At 45.2% G+C, this 22,452-nt stretch overlaps 1 protein-coding gene across 1 annotated transcript; it reads left to right on the top strand.

The window, feature by feature from the left end:
• The first annotated feature begins 7,561 nt into the window (after window positions 1-7,561).
• Window positions 7,562-21,825, top strand: ACTA2 (actin alpha 2, smooth muscle). Its single transcript, XM_072628980.1, has 9 exons — window positions 7,562-7,913; window positions 14,383-14,531; window positions 17,054-17,182; window positions 17,793-17,903; window positions 18,820-18,904; window positions 19,423-19,584; window positions 20,043-20,234; window positions 20,634-20,815; window positions 21,572-21,825. The coding sequence occupies exons 2-9, from the start codon at window positions 14,403-14,405 to the stop codon at window positions 21,713-21,715; spliced, it is 1,134 nt and encodes a 377-aa protein (XP_072485081.1). The 5' UTR covers window positions 7,562-7,913; window positions 14,383-14,402; the 3' UTR covers window positions 21,716-21,825.
• Window positions 21,826-22,452: the final 627 nt, after the last annotated feature.

The following is a 22,452-nucleotide window of genomic DNA, read 5'->3' as shown; positions in this document are numbered from 1 at the left end:
CAGGAGGAAAGCTGTAGTTCAGAGAGTTCATACCTTGACAATCTCTGAGACCTGGGAGGCCACTTGGTCTCTCTGTCTTCAGCTACAAAGTTGGGGAGACGATTCAGAGAGGAAGGAACACAGGGTGATTTGTTAAAGCAAACCCTTCAGAGAGGGGAGAATACATAGTGACATTAAAGCAGACTCCATAGAAATGAGGTCTGTTCTAATGTCCTCCAACAATAACCAGCTATGTGAGCCTCTGACATTTCTTCCATCTCTAGATCCCTGATTCTCTGTTCCTATCTGGTAGGAAAGGGCTATTGTGGATTCCATTAGCTCTCTGGCCATTTTCAGTCATGCCATGTCACTCCAATGGGGTGCTTCAGTTCCCTGCCTGAAGTCTCTCCCTGGGGCTTTGGGCTTCTGACCAATCAGAGTTTGCCATATCTAGTTTGACCCAGGCTCAGGGCCATCCTCATGTTATTCTATTGCACCGTGTATCTTCTCAGCTTTACTAGTCAGCCAAAAGACCATCCAATGAGCATTTATCAAACACCAACAATATGCCAGGCAACATGCTTAGTCCTGGGGATATGAAGAAAGACAAAAAACACAGTTCAACGAACTCACATCCTGAAGTAAAAGACAATATACAAAGAAATAGGTATACAAGATATATGGAGAGGTGAAGAAATTGGCTGCCATGTTGAGAATAGGGGGAGGGATGTGAAGGAGGGAGAAATATATACTAAAAAATAATGCCATTTATATACTAATCCCCTCCCAGTACCCTAACCAAGCTCATAAGAAAGTAATTCTCTTTTAGAGATACTATCAAGAGTCAGGTTTCCACTTGGTTCAGGCTTTAGAAAGTATTGAAATGGGAGGTAAGACTTCAGGCCCCCAGTGATCAGCATCCTCTTGGACTCATCAAAGAAAGGGTGAGAGTGGGATTCAGGTGCCTTTTTCAGATTATTGTCCCTACATCCATCCCCCTCCTACTACTCAGTCTACTATGGATGGCAGCAGGAAGATGTTAAGGGGATATTGTTGACTCTTCTGTCTAGCCCTAGCTTCTGCCATTGGACATTTGGTTATATTGCTGAAAATTCTCATTGCCGCTGTCTCAGATTTTAGATTTCAGAGCTGATGGTGATGTTTGTTTCTCCTTTAGATGACTGAGTATTGGGGATGCAAGATGACACTTGGGAGATATGGGACTCTGGCCTCTTTTCTTCATGATTATAGAAACTGAGATCATAGGACAGGATCGGTTTCCCCAGTTGTGGTTTTGCCCTCTATTCTTTGTCATTATACTTATTAGTATGACCAGGCTAGATGGGTGAAGTTGAGATTTCTCCCAGGCAAGAGACTGGGATTTTTTAAAAGAGATGTTCCCTACATGGAGACCAGAGGCAAAGAGGCTGCTATAACTGAACAAGGAAGGAACGAGTGGAGGTTAGCGAAAAACTCAATGCAGAATTCTGTTTTCAGTTTAGAGCTAGGAGGCCTATGTGTCAAGTTGATGTTTTATACAAGACTAAGGTTTGCTAAAGTCTTTGCCAACATTGTCAAAATAGACTAACTCCATCCCAACCTTTTCATCATTCCCCTCCTCCTGGAACCTGGGCTCTGCCTCAGAGGCCCTGAGATCTGACAGGGGACCTTTCACCTTTGCTTGCTTGGAACCAGGCTGCCTCACCACCTGCTGGCTATGTCCACACCAGGGCACTGCCCATGCTGCCTACTCTTCCCCCATTAGAATGTAAGGTCTTTGAGAACAGAGACTGTCTTGACTGCTGGTGTGTGCATTCACGATGCTTAGCAGGGGACCTTGCATACAGAGTTCTTCATAAGCGTGGTTTCATTTACTTGTTAATCTTACCCATTAGAAAGACATCGAAGTGTCTTTGTCATATTTCCAGCCCAAATTCTCTTGTGTTCTAAGAAGCACCTTAAAAACAGTAAGTGAAATTGCCACACAATTATTTTTTTCTACCAGAGTAACTTAGGGCAACTAGGTGGTGCAGTGGATAGAGCACCAGTGCAGGAGTCAGGAGGACCTGAGTTCAAATCTCACCTCAGATACTTGACACTCACTAGTCGTGTGACCTTGGCCAAGTCACTTAACCGCAATTGCCTCATCCTGGGTCATCTCCAGTCATCCTGATGAATATGTGGTCACTGGATTCAGATGGCTCTGGAGGAGGAGTGAGGCTGGTGACCTGCACAGCCCTCCCTCACTCAAAACAAAGTCAAGTTCAAGTCATGTCATTATTGCTCTAATGGCATGGTCTTCTTCTGCAACAAAGGATGAACACACATATCAGAGTAACTTATTTCCTTCTCTTTTTATTTATTTACTTAAAACATTAATTTCTTAAAATTTTGAGTTCTAAATTTTCTCACTCCCTCCAGCCTCTCCCCCACCCACTGAGAAGGTAAAAAACATGATATCAATTATACATGTGAAGCCATGTAAAACATATTTCCCCATTGTTGGTCAGTCATTTCAGTCACATCTAACTCTTCATGACCTCATCTGGAGTTTTCTTGGCAAAGATACTAGAATAGTTTACACTTTCCTCCTCCAGATGATTTTACAGATAAGAAAACAGACAAACAGGGTTAAGTGACTTGTCCAGGGTCACATAACTAGTAGGTATCTAGAGTCAGATTTGAACTCAGGAAGATGAGTCTTCCAGACTCCAAGTCTGGTGCTCTGTGCACTATGACACCCCCTATCTTCTCTTAAAGATATATCTCTAGCTCTCTATAAACACACATACATACACACACGCAAACAAATATTTTGTTTCTCACATAGCACTTAATAAATGCTTTTTCCCTTTCCTTTGCCCTTAAAATGTAAAAAATATCACCATAGAATGTAAAAACAAATATTTCTTTCAGCAACCTAAAAGATGACTCACTTTAAGAGGGGCAAAAGAACAAACAGAATATATCAGTTTCTGCAAAGACAGGGACTGGACCTGTGGGTAAGGAACCCCCAGGTGATGAAAGAAATGCCTTTCATCACGGCAGGCTGGCATTTTCTCTGCAACTTCTGGTCTTGGAGAGTTGCCTAGAGCACTGAGAGATCATCTGTCTTTGCTCAGGGTCTCATCGCCTGTATGTGGTAGGGACTGTCCTGGAGCAAGTCTTCCTGGCTCCAAGGCCAGTTCTCTATGTACTTTGTCATTTCAGTCAGTCAATCAATAATCATGTATTAAGTCTGGGTGTTGTTTCACCCTAAGTGAGTACCTGCAAAGACCTTGGTCTAAAGGGTCCAAGGTCTCCCAGTGCATCCTGGGCCATCTCCAGTCATCCTGAGGAATATCAGATCACTGGATTCAGATGGCTCTGGAGGAGAAGTGAGGCTGGCGACCTGCACAGCCCTCCTTCACTCAAAACAAAGTCAAGTGCAAATCATGTCATCATTTCTCTGATGGCACGGTCTTCTTTGGTAATGAAGGACGAATACGACGATGTATTAAGTCCCTACTATATGCTAGGCACTGTGCTAAGTGCTGGGGATACAAAAAGAAGCAAAAAGATAGTTTCTGCCCTCAAGGGAGCTTACAACCTACTTTCAGAGAAGGTGACGCAGGATTCTTTGTATAAAATGAACATGCTGGTTTTTGGTAAGAAGAAAGAAAATGGACTATTTTAGCTGACTGTTAAATTGAACTGGAATCCTCCCTGGTGTGATAATCTGTACAGAAAAATAAAAGAGAAAACTAATGAAAACATCCTTAGAGAAGAGTGACCTTAACTTTTGCTTATTGTTTAGACTTCATTTTTCTAGATTTAAAAAAAAATGGACTACTTTATGCATTGAGAGGTTGATAAAATTTTCCTTTGAGCTATGGAAACTTGACAGTTCAACCTTTCTTCTTGCTCTTGGCATCCTGTATCCTGGTTCCTGAAGTATTCATCAACTCTTTTGTGTTCAACACTCTTGTGCATGGGATGGCTGCTCCCTCTTGTATATGTTTGTTTTCCATATTTAAAGGTTTCCCTTTGTTGTGGAGGAATCAGGGCAGAGGAATCAGGACGGTTTCTTTTCTTTCCTTGATTGTTCCAGGACAAATCATTCTTGATGCCTTGTATGCAGCTTTGCTTCTCCCCTTATTTACATAGGGTGCTGGAGGTCAGGTGGGGGACACTGTGTGTTACCTTAAACAGGCCGTGGTCATTTCCACGAAGAGGCCAAATAGTCTCTTGGTACGTTTCTTCCCTGCAGGGTCATCATAAGTTCACAGTAGCATCTGCTTATATGCATAACTGCATATGGTGACGAGAAAAGGTAATCACAGCAACGGTGCTAAATAATAGTTGGCTGATTGGCTGTTGTCCTTCATTTTCGAAGAGGACCAAAATGACATCACCATGATAAAGGGAAGTTTCACTGTGGCTGGTCAGACCAATATGAGCTCGGAATGCTCTGCTATGGGTTGGGCACAGATATGTGTGAATATTTGGGGTGGATACTCCAAATTTGCACATCCTATGTTTACTGTGTGCTGTCTCAATTCTGCTTTGCTGATAGAGCACAGCACCCTTTCTGATGTGGGCACACCATGCTGAGCAGTCCTGTGCCAGGGTCTCCCATGTTGCACAGTCAAATCCAAAGTTCTTGGGAGAGACCTTGAGAGTGTCTTTGTATCGCTTCTTCTTCTGACCACCATGTGATTGCCTGCCCCATGTGAATTCTCCATAAAATAATCTTTTTGGCAAGCGTACATTTTCCATTTGAACAATGTGGTCAGCCCATCTGAGTTGCGGTTTCTGAAGGATAGTTTGAATGCTTGGCAGTTCAGCTCCATCAAGGACTTCAGTGTCTGATACCTCATCCTGCCAGGTGATCCTCAGAATCTTCCTAAAACAGTTCAAATGGGGGCGATTCAGTTTCCAGGCATGGCTCTGGTAGACTATCCATGTTTCACAGGCATACAACAATGAGGTCAACACAATGGCTCTGTAGACCTTCAGTTTGGTAGTCAGTCTAATACCTCTTCTCTCCCAAACTTCTCTTCAGAGCCTCCCAAACACTGAGCTAAATAATAGGTGAGCTAATCAAAGCAGTTCAATGCCACTGCTTCTGGGTGCCCCAAACCTTCACTGCTGTCCTGATCAGACATGACTCAAATTACTTTTGATGAAATAATAGGAAATGTGTCTTTGCCTCAACAAGGGTTCATTTGAAAAAGATGCAGACATCAACACAAGTTCAAAAAGGAATCTGAGAAAAGAGGAGGCTCAAAATGATATGCCAAGTTCAGTTATGGTGGGAGAATACCAATGAGGCTGATGGAAGGGTACTTACTTGTAAAAGGAGATTTCTGAGAGCAGTTGAATAATGTGAGTCAGGTTAAATCTCACTTTAGAAATGAGAACAATGAAAATCTACCATGTCCCTGCACACCATTGTCATCTTTAAAATGGGCAGTAAGGCAGGGTGGTGCATAGAACACTGGTTTTGTCTGTCAGAAAGACCTCAAGACACATGTTCCCTTAGTCACTTAATAGCTGTGTGACTCTGGGCAAGTTGGGTAACTTCTCCATGCCTCAGTTTCCTCATCTGTAAAATGGAGGTAATAATAGCACCTACCTCACAAGGTTAATGTGAAGATCAAATGAGATGATAAGTATGAAGTGTTTTGTAAACCTTAAGGCATTGTGTAAATGCCAGCTGTTATTATAGATTGAACACCCCCAGCCCCCAATCTCCTTTAGATGAACTATCTCTCTGAATTTGTTCTTGTGAAGTTGCTTTTTGGAATTCATTACTAAAACCTTAAATTTACCAGTATTAAGCTTCATCGTATTCAGTGTAGCCCACTGTCCAGCCTGTAAAGATCTTTTTGAACCCTAACCCTAATACTGGATGTGTTAGCTGTCCCTCCCAGCTTGGCAATATTTGAAAATTTGATAAACAAATCATCCATTTCTTCATCAAAATCAGTGATAAAGATGATAAAACAGCCAAAAGCCAAATAGATCCTTGGGTCACTCCACTGGAGACCACTTTCCAAGCTGCCGTGGATCTACAAATCTCTCCTGCTCTTTTTGCATGGTCATTCAATCAGTGCCTAATGGTCTTATCTTACTGCCATCTAGCCTATATCTCTCCATCTTTTCCACAAGGATAACACCAAAAATTTTGTCAAGTGCTTGGCTCAGTCCCTTCTGTGAGTCTGAAGGTGTCTGCCCTAAACATGTGATGACTTCTCCCAAGAGAAATGGGAGGATGAGAACAACTTGCTCCAGTGGCCATGATGGTGGCTGAAGCAGGCACTGTGGAGCAGCACTTAGGGCTTGGTCAGACATGGAAGATGCCAAGGTCATCTATGATCAAGTTCTTCCACTGCATTTCGGGCCATGGTCTGCTGTCCTGACTTATGTCCTGCCACTGGACTCCAAAGACTCTGGAAGAGAAGGTAAGGCTGTCCAATCCTACCTCCCTTAAATCCAATATGTGGGAGCATAGATATCACCACATGATGTCATTGGTTCTGTTAGAAAATGACAATCAATCCATCAGGCTGGAATTGACATAAACCATATGTACTGCACTTTCCTGCTCTAGCACTTTAGTGAGCCTATCAAAATAAGATGAGTTCCATCTGTTATGAATGAAGCACAGCTAGCTCTCTGTGATCTTCACTTCCTGCTCTAGACATTCACTACCCATCCTTTTAATTAAGCCTGTGTTCTAGAATCTTATCAGGAACTGATGTCTTAAACCTAGTGGAAGTTAGGCTCAGTTGATAGAGTACTTGACTTGGGGGTGGGGAGGTGGGGATTGAGGTCAGAGAGACCAGAGTTCTGAGTTCTTTATGTCTTACTAGGTGATCCTGAACAAATCACTTAACTTGTCTCTGACTCAGTTTCCCTATCTGTAAAATGGTAATAATAATAGTAACTGTTTCCCGGTACTATTATTTGCAGGGTTGATGTGAGGATCAAATGAGATAACATTTGTAAAGCAATTTGCAAACCTTACAGTAGTGTATAAATGTTAGCTTTTATTAAGCACCCAGCCTGCCCCCTTCCAGCAGTAAGGGTGATGAATAAAGTCTTTTGGAGACAGGTGAGATGGCGTAGTAGAAAGAGCTGGAGTTAGAGGATGTAAGTTTGAGTCAGGACTCTGCTATTTGTAATAATACTTCAAATCCACCCTCTATGCAAATGCCCAAGTGATTCCCCTTAAAAGCAGATCTGACCCTGTCACACTCCTTTCCACCCACTCCACTCTTTCTCAGTTAACTCCAGTGGCTTTCCATGACTGCTGGGATCCGATATAAACTCTGTTTCCCAATTGCTTCCAACCTGGCTCTGGCTTAGATACCCACTGCTCCCCTGCATGCCCACTGTAGTCTGGTGTGTCTAATACTTGCTGCCTTTGTGACTCTAGACAAGTCTGTGCACTCTGAGCCCTCCTTCCCTTATCTGTGACACCAAAGGAGTGGGTTAGGACATCCTTCCACTCTAGAGCCTTGGGATTTAAGCCTCCCAAATTTCAGGGGACACCTCAATGTGCTCTCCAAGCCCTAGTCCTCTTTGTGACGTAGTTGCTGCATGTGTCTCCTCCATTCCCTGTTAGCGGCCCCCATCTGGGGTTGTTGTCTCCCCAGGCTGCAGCTTTGTGTATATTCTTGCCCGCCAGCCTTGCTCTGCTCCTGTTGCAGCGGAATGCAGTAGCAGAGACTGGGCCTGGGCCACCCAGATGAGAGGTTTTTGTGCTGAGGTCCCTATATGGCTGTGTTAGCCTGAAAGATGAGGCTCAGGCCTGTCTCTGTTCCTTGTTTGGGAAGTCAGTGGGAGGAGAACAGGCCGAAGGGCTATATAACCTAAGAGCATTCAGCTTCCCCGGACAAACACTCTCCCTGAGGAGCAGCCAAGCCCAGCAGCCAAGCTCAGTCAGGGTAAGTGCAATCAGCCCGGAAAGGAAGCTCTGGGAGAGGTCAGGGTTCCCTGGGGTACAGGGGCTGGGATGAGGGAGAGAATTCACATGATGGATATGCACTGAGAAAATGAACGCCATATGTAGACAGTCTTGCAGACTTTTGGACTTAAGCCCTACCTGGCTGGCTGCCGGGATGGTGTGGGGGCAGGGATGGTATGGGCAGCCAGCAAGGGGGAAAGTGGGCATGGTTCATGCATGTCAGCTGTAACATCCAGTGTGCACCAAGCAAAGAGCTTGAGACAAGAGACCATGATGCAAGCAGATGTTTCCAGGGAAGCTTCTGCTATGTTTCAGAGTCAATCTGAGGCTCAGATTTGGCACACAAGGCTTCCACAATCTAACTTTGGGATTATCTTTTCCAGAGTTTTTGGAAATGGGGAGCTTAGATGGTCTGGCTCTGTCACTGCTGTTAGAGGTCTGTAGGACCCTCTCCTCTAGAATGCTCACAGTGGTTAGTAAGGGCATGTCAGCTAGTGGTTAGAGTACTCAGCTTGGAATCTGGGAGACCCATGTTCAGATCCACCCTCTCCCCCCCCCCACACATCCTAGCTGTGTGGCCCGAGGCAAGTAAGTTGTTCAAACTTAGGGATCCTCAGTTTTCCTCTCTGCAAAATGAAAATCATAATGGCCAGTAATGCTCAACCCCTCCATTCTTTCTAGGAGGCTCAAATGAGAAAGTGCATATACGGTGTTTCGCAAACTTTTAAGCCCTCATAAATGACAGTTGTGAGGGTGATTAGTAGGTGCCAAGTGCCCTGTGGATGGAGAGCATCCAAGAAGACTTGGCTGCTAGTTCTCTCTCAGACACTTAGGTGACAGCCTTTCTAAGTCTCAATTTCCTGATCTGTAATGGATAAAATCCTGTCTCATGTTTGCAAGCCCTGCATGCTTGTCATGCATGTCAGAAACTATTAAGGAACTAGCCTAGATTTGGAGAGTTTGAAAGACTTGGATCTGAGTTCCAGTTAGTTGTTCCACCCTGGGCAATTCACCTCTCCCGTCTGGGCCTCAGTTTCTTCAGCTGTAAAATAAGGGGGTCAGGCTTGTCTTGCCTCTAATTTCCCCTTCCCCAGTTGAAAACAACCTCTTTATCTGGGTGTTTGCTGGGAAGTTGGACATTGAGAAGAAGAAGCAAGGCAGCTGATGCGGGAGAGGGAATCCCAGCCATGGTTCCCATCTGAGTCCTGCCCACTGGCAAGGTTCTCCTATAAAATAAGGGGGCCCCCTCTGGCTTTCCCGCTGGGATGCTCCCTTGGGTGCTCACTTGGGCTTGAGTGTTCGTCTCACTTCTGCAGGGGGCCTGGCTCAGCTCCTGCTCCTGCAGCCTGGCTCTCCTCCACCAGCTGCTTCTGATGGGGCAGCTGCCCAGGGCAAGGAAGGACTGAACAGGAAGTCAGCCTGGGCCCTTTTCTTGAGTAAATTTCTTCTTCTCCCCATTTCATTCTTTATGCCTAAATATGGTTTGCTTTGGAGCCTGGCAAGCCTGGGGCTGCATCCAGCACTCCCTCCCCTGCTCTCTGGCTTCCCCATCTCCCTCCCCCCTTCCCCTCCTCCTCAGTCTCACCGCCTCCCCCCCTCCCCTTGGGCTTTCTGGCACAGGCTGAGCTCCAGTTGGTTGAAGCAACCCCCTGACCTGGAACTTGGTTCCAAAAGCAGCAATTTCAGTGCGGATTGCCTAATTAGGAAGTGACTTGTCCCAAACCCGCCCCTGCTCATTCAGGTTAGAGAAGGGCTGGAACCCACCCACTAGCTCCCGCCCCTCCCCTTGCCCCACCCCACCCCCACTTTTAGTGAACACTTTCTTTGAAGAAACTGCATCAGCCTCCTTGGGCATATTACTTCCTCCCCTTTATTTATTGGAAAAGAAAAAGAGTTAACATTTATATAACACCCAACACCCATCAGCTCACTGGAGTTTCACAATAACCCTGAAAAGCAGCTACTACAATGATTATACTGTTCATTGTGCAGATAAGGAAACTGAGGCTCAGAGAGATCTAGTGGATTGTTCATGGTCCCGCGGCTGCTAAGGGCTGAGATCGGGCTCGAGCCTGTGATCCTGGCTCCAAATCCAGCAGCTTAGCCATAGCAGTCCCAGCTGCCAATCAAATAAAAACTCACCCCGAATATCGTCTGTGTGTTTACTTTTCACGCATTCTCCGTGGGGCCGAAGGTCACCTTCATCCCGCTGCAAACTAGGCAGATCCCTCCGGGATGCCTGCCCATAATCTAGGAGATGGTTAGAAGGGCCCCGAGGGAGGCAGCGCGGAAGGATGCTCTGGTACTCGCCAGCTGTGTGACTGCGGCCAAATTGCTCGACTCTCTGAACCCCAGCTCCTTATTTGTAAAAAGAGGGGCAATGGTGTTTGTGTTAACATCTGAACTCACGGAATTGTTCAGGGAAAGTGCTTCACAAATATCAAAAGGGAATACCAATGTGAACTGTTCTCATTTTTAAAAAAATATTAAAATGTTTATATCTTTTGGTTTCACATCACCTTCCTTTCCGAATAGACCCCCTTCCCCTCCGCCCCAAGGAGTCACCCTTGTAACAAAGACTTTAAAAAGGGGGAAAAATAAGGAGCTCAGCAAAACTACAAGTCAGCCCAGTTCGAGAGAGTGCACAGCCTTAGTGTTTGAATCAGGCTGTGATTCACCTCTTACCATTTCATAGTCTTTTCATTTGGGCTGCATTCTGCATCTGGGCATCTTAGTTTCCTCATTTGTAAAATTAGAGGATTAGACCAGCTGATCTGTATGGTCCCTCTTGGCTCTAAATCCTTGACCCTGTGATCTCCTACAACTCCCCCCCTCCCCCACCCCCCACCCCCCCCCCCCCACCGCCCCAATCCCTTCTCTCTCTTTTTCTACTGTTGAGATTTGGTGAGGAGAAGGGCAGGGGTGGGTGTGCAGGATGGAACCAGTGCATTAGCCAATTGTGAGCGTATGTTTAAATCTGGAACGTTGGAAATGAGGCTTGAGTAATTAATTTTTTGGTTGATTGTCTACACTTAAGGAAGTGAGGAGAAAAAGTTAATAGTAAAGATTAAACTTAAAAGTGTGCTCCCTTCCTCCCTCTCTCCCTCACCCCTCCCTTCCCTTCCCCCCCCCCCCCTCCCCCCTTACGCAATGGTTAAACATTTCCCAGTACACTCCTGGGTGGGGTAGGAATCAGGGCATCGAAGAGCTGGGTCGTGGAAGAGAATTTGGTGGGGGAGGGGAATAAAATGTAAAAGGAGCTCACAATGTTCTTGAATGAATTTTGAAAGTCCAGTGCTTTTCTGGCAAATGATATTCTAAAGTGAAATGTGTACATACATTCAGAAGTATTTCTCTATGAACTGACTTTCCTATAGGGGGCAACATACTACACAAGAGCCATGCTCCATATGGGTTCAAACCCTCTTACCAGTGTAATCATGGTCAAGTCACTGCCCTCTCCAAGCTTCAGTTTCCTGCTCAGTTAAAATGGGCATAATGATGTATGCTGTACTTGCCCCACACAGCTGAACTGAGGCTCAAATGAGATAATATATGTAAAAGCTTCACCAATTCTAATATTTTGTAGGAATGTCAGCGATTATGATGATTATTATTCATTAATCAGTAAATCAAGAAGCGTTCATTAAGTTCTTGGTATGTGTCAGGAAGTATGGCAAACACTGGGGACACCAAGACAAAAGTGAACCAGTGCCTCCCCTCAAGGAGCTTACACTCCAGTGGGGACAATGCTTAGGCTTGTATGTAGTGACTATGGTACTGCTGGTTTCCCAGAACCTCTCCCAGTGCCTGCCTGGCACATAATGAGTGCTGAGCATATATCCTTAGAATGTGCTGGATATTTACTTTATGCTCAAATTTATTGAATTGAGTAGAATTTTGAGAGATTAGACAATAAAAATCACCACCTCCTGTTTCTCCTTTTTTCTTTCTTCTTTTTCTTCATCTTCATCTTTTCTTTCTCCTAGTCTTCCTTTTCCTCTTTTTTCCCTTTCCTTTCCTTTCCTTTCCTTTCCTTTCCTTTCCTTTCCTTTCCTTTCCTTTCCTTTCCTTTCCTTTCCTTTCCTTTCCTTTCCTTTCCTTTCCTTTCCTTTCCTTTCCTTTCCTTTCCTTTCCTTTCCTTTCCTTTCCTTCCATCCTTCTTCTTTCCCTAAACTTGGCTCTTGGATTGAATCATCCAGAAGAAATTTTCTTTTTTATTGACTTGTGAAGGGAATTGACCCTGAGCCTTCAAGCTTCTGGATCCCTCTGGACCACTCCATGGAACTATGAATCCCAACACTCTCCCATGCAGAACTGAATGACTTCTAAAGTTCTCTTTCCCAGAAGTCACTTAACCCAGCTGTTGGTAGTCCATTCTACTTAGACAGAAGTACAATATGTGAAAAGATAATTGATTCTGGAGTCAGGGGCTCTGGGTTCAAATTTCACTTGTGGTACCTACTATCTGTATGATATTAAGTAAGTCATTCAAACCTCTAGAACCTCAATTTTATCCTCTGTTGGATTATGTGACCCCAAGGTCCCTTCCAGCTCTTGAGTTTGGATCCTGTGCCCTATCCAAACCTTATTTCTTGACCCATGGCACGCTGCCAGTGGCAGGGCTTTTTTCCTCTCTTCTTCCTGCCTTTCTACTATTCTTGTTTAGGATAGTGGAAGGGGTCCTGGACGGCAAGTCAAGAGCTGTGGATTTTAGCCTTAGCTCTGCTACTAACTTGCTGTGTGGCCAAAGACAAATCCCTTTCCCTCTCTGGGCTTTGGTTTCTATAGATAAATCTGTAAAACGAGGGAATGGGTTAGGGGTTCATTTTGGACCCAACTTAGTCCTCAATCCACTCCTGCCCTTTGAAATGTTGTCCAGTTATCCTGCATACCCTTGGAGCTTCAATGAAGTGGGAAGACTATCAGCTAACTAAATAAATATTTATTATACTCCTACTATGTGCTGGTCACCAGGGAGACACAGACAACGAATGAAACAATTTCTACTTGCAAGTCACTTATACTCACCAAGATGAACTGCAGATGCTCAGACAACAAAACCTTCCCAAGAAGGTGTTGATTGGGCTGTTTTCCATGCCCCAAATACCTTTACTCCTGGTGTTCACCAACTTCATTTTCCCTCTGTTTTCAGAGCCCAACATCAATGCCACCTGCTCCAAGGCAGTCCACAGCCACTCCCTTGGACCATGTTCAATGCTTTATGCCTGAAACACATATCCTACTAGACTGTGCATCCATATGGTTAAGGACTGGGTCTGGTCTCAATCTCATATCTCTCCCAATGGGCATTTAATCATGTTGGTTGAAATTAATTTTTTTTTCTAAATTGAGCTGGTTTAGTGAACATAAAAGAACCAAATTTAAAGTTATTTCTTCAACATTTAGCTAGAAAGAGAATGTGGCATAATGGATAGAAAACTGCTCTGTGTGTCAGGATGACCTGAGTTCAAATTTTACCTCTGATATCCTGACGGTTTTACCCTGGGCGAGTCACACCACCTCACAATGTTCCAGGCAAGTCTCTGAGACTCAGAACAGGAGCCAATCTACATTGGGAGAGGGAGTCTACACACATTAATGAAAGTTCCAGACATCAATGAAATCTGAAATGGAATGATTTAGAGGAGATTTTTATTTATTTTAAATATTTATTTCTGCCTTCTATATATGTAACGATTTCCAAACATAAAGGTAGCTCCCTTTCTTTCATTCTTTCCTTTCTTTCTCTTTCCCTCTTTTTTCTTTCCCTCCCTTGTCTCTTCTTTCTCTCTTTCCCTCCCACTCTCTCTCTTTCCTTCCTTCTTCCTTCCTTCCTTTCTATTTCTTGGAATCTTCCTTTAAAAGAAAATAAATCGGTGAAACAGGAAATCAGATTTTCTCTTCAGGTGTTTTTAAAAGTAGTCTTGTGAATGGGTCCTTCCTAGAGCACTTCAAAGTTTACAAAGGGCTTTCCCCACAACATTCCTTGGAGGAAATTATCTTTAACCCCATTTTCAGATAAGGAAACTGAGGCTCTCAGTGACTTGTCACTGAGTTCATATAGCTAGTGTGCCATCCCACCAGGAGCCACATCCAGGTCTTCTAACTCCCAAGTCCTTTGTTTTCTCCATCAAGTCCCCTCAGTGAGGAGGGTTGGGTCCTCCCTCATGGGAGATCTTTACAAAAAGGCTTGCTGGCCAATGCCCTAGTGTACTGTAGTGAGATTCTGTACCAGTTGAACTAGCTGACCACTCAGGCCCTTCCCAACTGTGAGGTTCTGAGAGTTTGTGATGTTGAGATCTACTTCCTACCAGCTGCGACTCACCCTCAGGCAGCTCTGATTCTCATACCTATGTGACCCCTGAAAAGGGCAAACGTGGTATCTGACACACTGATTGTTCTATGGGTGCTGAGTTCCAGGTGGGATGAGTTTCTTCTCTCTTCAGGTAGCCCTGTGTTATAGAAGATGTGTGAAGAAGAGGACAGCACTGCCCTGGTGTGTGATAATGGCTCAGGGCTCTGTAAGGCTGGTTTTGCTGGGGACGATGCCCCCAGAGCCGTCTTCCCTTCCATCGTGGGCCGTCCCCGACATCAGGTGAGCCAAACACTTTCTCCCTATCAGTAAGGGTGGAGAGCTTTGGACATTCCAATTGAACCAAAGTAGAAATCCCACCTTCACTTGGCCCCAGAGGGAAGAGCTGGGACAATGCATGGAAGGTCTAGAGATGGATGGAGAGGCAGATTTCAGATTAAGGTCAGAGTAATGTCCTATCATAGAGAGCTGACTTCCTTATCCCTGAGGGGCTTCAAACAGGGGCTGGATGACCATTTATCAGAGATGTTTTAGAGGGGATTCTGGTCCAGGTATGAAAATGGCAAGTTGATCTTGAAGGCCCCTTCCAAGGCTCTATGATTTTGTGAAATGGAGGCAGATTCAGCACCTACATCCCAAATACCCACAGAGATACACAGATACTTTATAATTCTGACTGAAGAAATCTCGCTGGTTTTGAAAAAAAACACCAAGTGGGTACAGCTGGCACATTTGAGGTAGGTCAGTGCCTGACAGGTGCATGTTATCTAAGGATTAATTAGAAAAGCTCATACTATATACTCTCCTTACCTTCTGACACTGTGCATCATTATGACCACCAAAAACGTTGATATATTCTTCTGATTTACTTGACACTTTCCTAGCCACAGAAATACACTTCCACCTCCCTGAAAAACTTAATGTTATGGTGGAATAACAAAAGCTAGCTGCATGTAATGTCATTTTGTTTTTGAGGAGGAGGATTAAGTAGGAAAAGAGAAAGCAAGATGGATAAAGTAATCATCAGGGAACCGTAATTCACTGATGGTGTTGGCACAGCAGAGAAAGTGATAAAGCAAAACGACGGTATGGGAATGGGCCAAGGGCAGTACTTCTATTTACACTAAGGCTCAGATATATGAGCGAGAGACAATGCAACCCTTGCCTGTGGACATGTAATCAACCCATTATAGCTCTGAACAGGATCAATGAAGTAGTGGCTGGGGAAGAAAGGAAGGGGTCATATGGCCTCTCAAGGTGGCAAGGCAGTCCAGCTATGCTAGTCTGAAGTCTCCAGAGAATCCTCGTCTTATGAATTCCCCTATCATGGTACTGGGGGTCCATAGGAGGACTCTGCTGTTGAGGCATTAGGACACTTGTAAGAGAGATGCTGCTTGCATTTCTGTGCCTGCAGGTTCAGCAGAAGTTATGTATCTGAGCAGCAGGTCCTGAGTCCACTGTCTTCTTTCCAGGTGTTTCTGATTCTGTCTAGAGATGATGAATGGAATGGTTCTAGATTGTTCTGTCAGAGCACTTTTCTCAGATACTCTGGATATGAGAGAAGGATTTTTTTATAGAATTGGATTAATATCTTTTTTTTTACATCATTACATCACATTACATTACTGGGGTCTATAAGAACCCAGGGTCATCTCCTTGCCACAATGGCACCACGTAAGACCTGGGTTCAAATCTTGACTCTCATGCTTACTACCTTCATGGCTTTGGGTAAGTCATTTACCTTTCATGGGCCTCAGTTTACTAATTTGCAGAATAGAGGAATTGGATTACATGGTCTTAATGGCCCCTTCTGGCTCTAGAGCTATAACTCTGACTTGGAGTATTTTTTAAAGACTCATCTATTATCTGGGACTGTCTTCATGGCTAACCAGGATTGTTCCATGGTCAGTACAGTTGTTTGCATAACAATTGTGTATTTACAACAACTGGCTTAAAAAGAGTTGACTTGACCATTAGGACCAATGTTGAGTACTAACATCCTGTCTGATAGGGGGTCTTGCCACCCTCCACCCTACCCCCCACCCCCACCACATATCCGCAACAAAATGTGAAGGCTTCAAAGGGGAGATGCTCTTTCTTGGTATTGTCCATGCTCAGAGTCATAACCACACCCAAGTATTTGAGGGCAGTGTCCTATTAGGTGCTACCCCAGGCCCAGTTTGGAAATATTCTCTCTTCTCTTTTCCTTTCACTCATGCACATTTCTACGTGCCTCAAACCTGTGTCAGGAGTTAATTCATTCACAATTCCTTAATATCATTTGAACAATGCTGTTCAGTTGGGGATTGAAATTTCCCTTTTTAGATAGGTCCCTCCATCTTTCACTAATGCCATGGTGTGACACTGAGGTGTCCCCAGGCTTTCAAAGGACTCTTCTCTGATGAAAAGCCTGACCCTGGGTCTTTTATCCGATGCCTCATCTAATTCAGTTTGGAAATGCTTTTCACCAGAAAGTTGACCACTAGCTGAGGCTTTTTTTTGGTCAGAGCAGCTCACAAAGGTCTATCTACTATAGTGCAGAAGAGTTTGGATGTACTTCAGCTAAAAAGTGCTAACACCAAGGAATGTTGGTTCTTTGAAGTTCCCACTATCAAATGGGGCAATTGGCAACTTGGACGGAGAATCCCAAGAGCCCCTATTGAGAGAAGATCTGCATCTCATCAACCCATTGGAACTTGACCAGAAGAGTGTCTGGGGCTAGGAACTTGACCCTTGGATTGTTTCACTCAACTTCATTGAAAAGTCTTGTGAGAGGATGACCTTTCCTTTCTTGTACTTTTCAGGGAGTGATGGTGGGCATGGGCCAAAAGGACAGCTATGTAGGGGATGAAGCACAAAGCAAAAGAGGAATCTTGACCTTGAAATATCCGATAGAACACGGGATCATCACAAACTGGGATGACATGGAGAAGGTACTGGCTGTGGATCAAGGGCTCAGTCCATTGTGATGAGGTGTGCTTATTTGAGCCAAAGGTTCCAACCTCCAGAACATCAGGCTGGTTGGTCCCTGGACTAACCTTTAGCCGATAGTGAAAATCATTTGAAGATGTTTCTCAAAGAAGTCTGCCTTGTTTAACTCATCTCAGTGAGTGTTTTTAAACAACTCATGAGAATCTGGCATGAGGCTAGGCTCTGGGGGTGCAAACAAAAAGTGAAGCAGATTCTGGAGGAATTGGCGTTCTCTCAGGGATGGGAGGGATGCAACATATACACAGAAAATGAAACACACAAACACACACATACACACACATCACCCTCCTAGAGGATGACTCCACCCTATCCAATCAACCCATTGACCATGTCTAACAGTGTGTGCCTTTTTCTGCACCCATAGCCTACCACCTTGTAACAAGAAATAGGAGACAGACCCTAGAACCTAATAGAGAAAATAAGGCACAAATATCACTTACAAAATGGGGTTAATATTTCCACTATCTGCTTTCTTCATGGAGTTGTTGCATGGAAGCCTTGAAGCCCCATGGTAATGCCACGGGGTGACAACTACTCCTTCATTTCTCGCAGATATGGCACCACTCCTTCTACAATGAGCTGCGTGTGGCCCCAGAAGAGCATCCTACTCTGCTCACTGAGGCCCCCCTGAACCCCAAAGCCAACCGAGAGAAAATGACTCAGGTACACTAGCGTGGGACCCTGTGCGAGGGGCTCCTCATTCGTCCCCATGTGTGAGTGTGTGCGCGCATGTGTGTGAGTATGTGTATATGTGAGTGTGTACATGTGTGTATGTTAGTGTGTGCATGTGTATGTGTGTGAGAGTGTGTATATGTGAGTGTGTGAATGTGTGTGCGCATGTGTGTATATGTGTGCATGTGAGTGTGTATGTGTGTAAATGTGTATATGTGAGTGTGTGTGTACCTGTGTGTGTATGTGTGCATGTATGTGTGTGTATATGTGAGTGTGTGTGAATGTGCATGCATGTGTGTGTGTATAGGAATGTGTATAGTGTATGTGTATGTAAGTGTGTGTGTGAGTGTGCAGATCTTGTAAACTGGGGCTTATGACAGGGCAGAGAAGGAGGTGCTCATCTACTGCCAGTACTGGTGGGCACTTCTAGTTCCAAGAACAGGTAGAAGGATGCTTATTGACCATCATGGGGTGGTTTGCTGCCCCAGGTTGAAATCATCCACATTCCAGCCACTTGACCTTTGGCTTAAGAGTACTCATTCCAATTCCACACCACTGTATTCTCCCAGGCTGGGATAGCTGGGCAGGGAATGTGTTCTCTTTCCCCTACCTTCTTTGATTGGCTGCAAAACTAAGAATGACAGTGATGGAATTTTTTAAATGATGCTGCAATTCACTCCAGCACCCAGCATAGTGCTTGGAATATGGTGGACATTTAATAAATGCTTCTTGAATTAATTCAAGAAGCATTTATGAGGCACTTCATATAACGCAAAAAGTTTAAACAGCCCACCTTCCCCAGAGTTTTCATTTTATTCCCAGGAGGGTGGGAGGTGGGGAAAGGGGAGAGAAAAACACATTTTTAATGGAACTGGCTGTAATATTAAGGTTTGCCCTCTTTTTACAGATTATGTTTGAGACTTTCAACGTGCCAGCCATGTATGTTGCCATCCAAGCTGTCCTGTCCCTCTATGCCTCTGGACGTACAACTGGTAGGTGGCCCAGAGGCATCAGACACTCCACCTTGAGGGAAGGGACAGTTATCATTATTTTGGCTACAGTCACACATGGGGTGGTCCTATAACGTACCTGTCCAAAGGTCCATTGTTTCCTAGAGGGGAGGCTGGACTCTTTGAAGGCTTAACCAAAAGAGGTCAGCTGTGTCCCACTAGTCCCAGACACCAACTCTAGGTGTGTCATTCAAGGACCAGCAGATGAATATTTTTGGCCAAAGCAATTCAGAAAGACAGACTACAAAGTCATAGAGGGGTTGCAATCTGCATTAGTGAATAAGTTGTTCCCACTGACAGATCAGAAATCCTTGAAGAATTAAAGTAAGGAAAAATTGGGTAAGTTGTTCACAGTGGGTGAAAAGCTTGACCCCTGACTTCATATTCATCTGGAAAATACTAGCCTGACCCATGATGGGCTTGGGCTGGTGTTTTTCCATTAACCTCGCACAGAAGGGACCTGCCCCCAATGATGCCCCACCCTGTGGCTGTGCCCTCAGGTATCGTGCTGGACTCTGGGGACGGCGTCACCCACAACGTACCCATCTACGAGGGTTACGCTCTGCCCCACGCCATCATGCGTCTGGATCTGGCTGGCCGAGATCTCACTGACTACCTCATGAAGATCCTGACTGAGCGGGGCTACTCCTTTGTGACTACCGGTATGTGATGCTGCATCTTCTCTGTCCCCACTTTAAAACAAGAATTCAGTGTTGATTGATATGTTTTATTCTTGCATCCACCTCATCTACCAATATGTCTGTGCACTGCCCTCCCTTCTAGCCCACCCTTTTTAAATAACAAAAGAGGATCAGGAAAGGGGAGGAAAAAACAATGAGAAAAACTCATCTATACGTGAATTAAGTCCGATAGTCTATGCAGTGTCTTCACCCACCATCCCCTACCTCTTCAAAGAAGGCGCCCAGCTTGGCCATTATCATTTCGCTTCCCCTTTCAAGATTCATCTTCTTTGTGTGAAGGAAGGGAACCTTCTGTCCCCCCCACCCCATATACTTGGCTTCAAAGTGTCATGAAAGGATGGGAGAGAGAGAACAATCTTAGGCACCTTAGTCTGGATTCCCTTCTCTCTGGAATGCTGAAGGTTGACTCTTGTTGACAGCTGAGCGGGAAATTGTGCGTGACATCAAGGAGAAGCTTTGTTATGTGGCTCTGGACTTTGAAAACGAGATGGCCACAGCTGCATCCTCCTCCTCCCTTGAGAAGAGCTATGAGCTGCCTGATGGCCAAGTGATCACCATTGGAAATGAACGTTTCCGTTGCCCAGAAACCCTCTTCCAGCCCTCCTTCATCGGTAAGAGCCTGGGGTCTTTCTTGGGCAACAACAAGATCTTTTGCTTTCTGGTCCTTAGCACAGTTCTTGGCACATGGTAAGCGAAATATAAATGCTAGCTATTATTCTCCATTCTTCTCTAACATTATCATTTTTAATGATGATGATGTGAGAAGTCTCCACCCTTTGGTCCTCTAGGAGGCTGATTAACCAGGACTCCCATTTCTGGAGGGCTTTATGATTTGCACAGTCTTTCCTTGTGGGTTAAGCCATGCAAAGACTACCATCCTCACTTTTCAGAGGATTCTGGGACTCAGAGAGAACCATTACCCACCTCTGGTTGTGATGTTCATTGCTACATTCTGTGGTTTCTCATGTGGTCCCTTCAATGATGTGGACCCTGTGGCTTCCTTCTCCCAGGAATGGAGTCTGCAGGAATTCATGAGACGACCTACAACAGCATCATGAAGTGTGATATCGACATCAGGAAGGACCTCTATGCCAACAATGTCCTGTCAGGGGGCACCACCATGTACCCGGGCATCGCTGACCGGATGCAGAAGGAGATCACTGCTCTGGCACCCAGTACCATGAAGATCAAGGTAAGGGAAGATGCCTTGTCCCATAGTCCCCTGTTTACAGAGCCCCAATTCTGTAGTCTGACCCTGAGTAGAAAATGAGGACTACCAAGGTGAACCTGAATGGTTTGTCCTAATGCCAGAATGGGAAGAAAATTCCCAGAAGCCTTGGCAGCATCATATGGAGAGCGGGGCAGGAACTTAGAGGTCATCTACTTTCTGAGTCCAGTATACAAGGGACATTGTTATACAGAGGAACCGAGGCACAGAGAGTTTAAATGATTCTTTGGGCAATGTTCAGGTCTGTTCTGAACAATTTAGTCCACAAGGGGTCAGTGGGTGACCCAGAGACTTCTGAAGGAGGGTTTTGCTTTGCCTGGTCCTTAGTAAAGAGCTGCAGCTGCAGCTTGGTCTAGTGGAAGGAATGCTGGGTTTGGAGTTGCGGGCTGGTGGTTCAGTCCCACTTCTCCACTGGCTGCCTGCCTGACTCAAGGAAGTCAGTTTCCTCATCTCAGCTTCCTCAGGTCTCAGTTTCCTCATCTGTAAAACAAGTGCCTGGTTGGATGAGTGATTGATCTAGAATTACAAGGGACTTGGAGACCATCTGGTCCCGGATCTTATTTTTAAAGATGAGGAAGGTGTGGTTCCCTCTGACCCAGAGTCGCCGAGGGTGCCAGTCCCAGAGTTGGCAGCCGAGCCTGAAGGTCGTGGCTCCAGTTGCGTAGTCACTGGACGGGTCCTGTATGTCCATCCCTAGCTCCGTCTTTCTGTTCCTCCCAGATCATTGCTCCTCCAGAGCGCAAGTACTCAGTGTGGATTGGCGGCTCCATCCTGGCGTCTTTGTCCACCTTCCAGCAGATGTGGATCAGCAAGCAGGAGTATGATGAGGCCGGCCCCTCCATTGTTCACCGCAAATGCTTTTAAAAGCATCCCTTTCTCCGCCTGTCAGTCCTCTGCACACAACTGTGAATGTAGTCAGGAATCCCCGCTTGCAGCTCCATTCCCAAATGTTCTGAATAAAGGCTCTCACTGGATGCTGCCTGCTTCTTAAGTAAATCTCAACCGTGAGGCTAGCAATGGTCATGTCTCCCTACCAGCCCTGGCTTCGGCCACTGCTGCCAGCTCCCCCTGTTTTGGGAGAGCAGGGTATGACACCAGCAGGTGTCTAGGTTTCCTCTCCTTACTGACCGAGCCAGGATCAATCACTCTTCAGTAGAGAGTTAAGCTTCAGGTTTCTGATGCTGGATTCCTTGGGCTTTCTGGGGTCCGACACTGCCTCCGTGGAATTCAGGGGTAGAAACGCCCATCATGACCCAGAAAAGAGTTTTTCTCAATATTCATTCTTTGGCTCCATTGCTTTAAAGCTGGGAGTCATCTGGTCCCACCCTCTCCCTTTATGAATCATGAAAGTGAGGCTTAGGGGGAGCAGGAAAGGGAGTTGCCCAAGGTCACAAGGTTCATAGGATCATAGATTTAGAATTGGAAGAGTCCTTAAAGGTCACTGAGTCCAAACCCCTAATTTTACAGATGGGGAAACTGGAGAAGACAAGAGGTGAAGTCCCTTGCCCTGAGTCCTGCAGCCTGTAACTGTAAGATTGGATTTGAACTCAAGTCTGCCTGACTCCAGTCTAGTACTCTATCCATCACATCAATTAAGCAGG

Source organism: Notamacropus eugenii, chromosome 1 (assembly GCF_028372415.1).
Source record: "Notamacropus eugenii isolate mMacEug1 chromosome 1, mMacEug1.pri_v2, whole genome shotgun sequence".
NCBI lineage: Eukaryota > Metazoa > Chordata > Mammalia > Diprotodontia > Macropodidae > Notamacropus > Notamacropus eugenii.
This window is presented reverse-complemented; position numbering and strand designations above follow the sequence as displayed.

Bases quoted from the DNA above. Each gene is read 5' to 3' on its own strand.
- ACTA2 (XM_072628980.1), top strand. From the start codon at position 14,403: ATGTGTGAAGAAGAGGACAGCACTGCCCTGGTGTGTGATAATGGCTCA. The intron at 14,532-17,053 runs GTGAGCCAAACA...TGTACTTTTCAG, and splicing joins TGGGCCGTCCCCGACATCAG to GGAGTGATGGTGGGCATGGG. The intron at 20,816-21,571 runs GTAAGGGAAGAT...TGTTCCTCCCAG, and splicing joins CCAGTACCATGAAGATCAAG to ATCATTGCTCCTCCAGAGCG.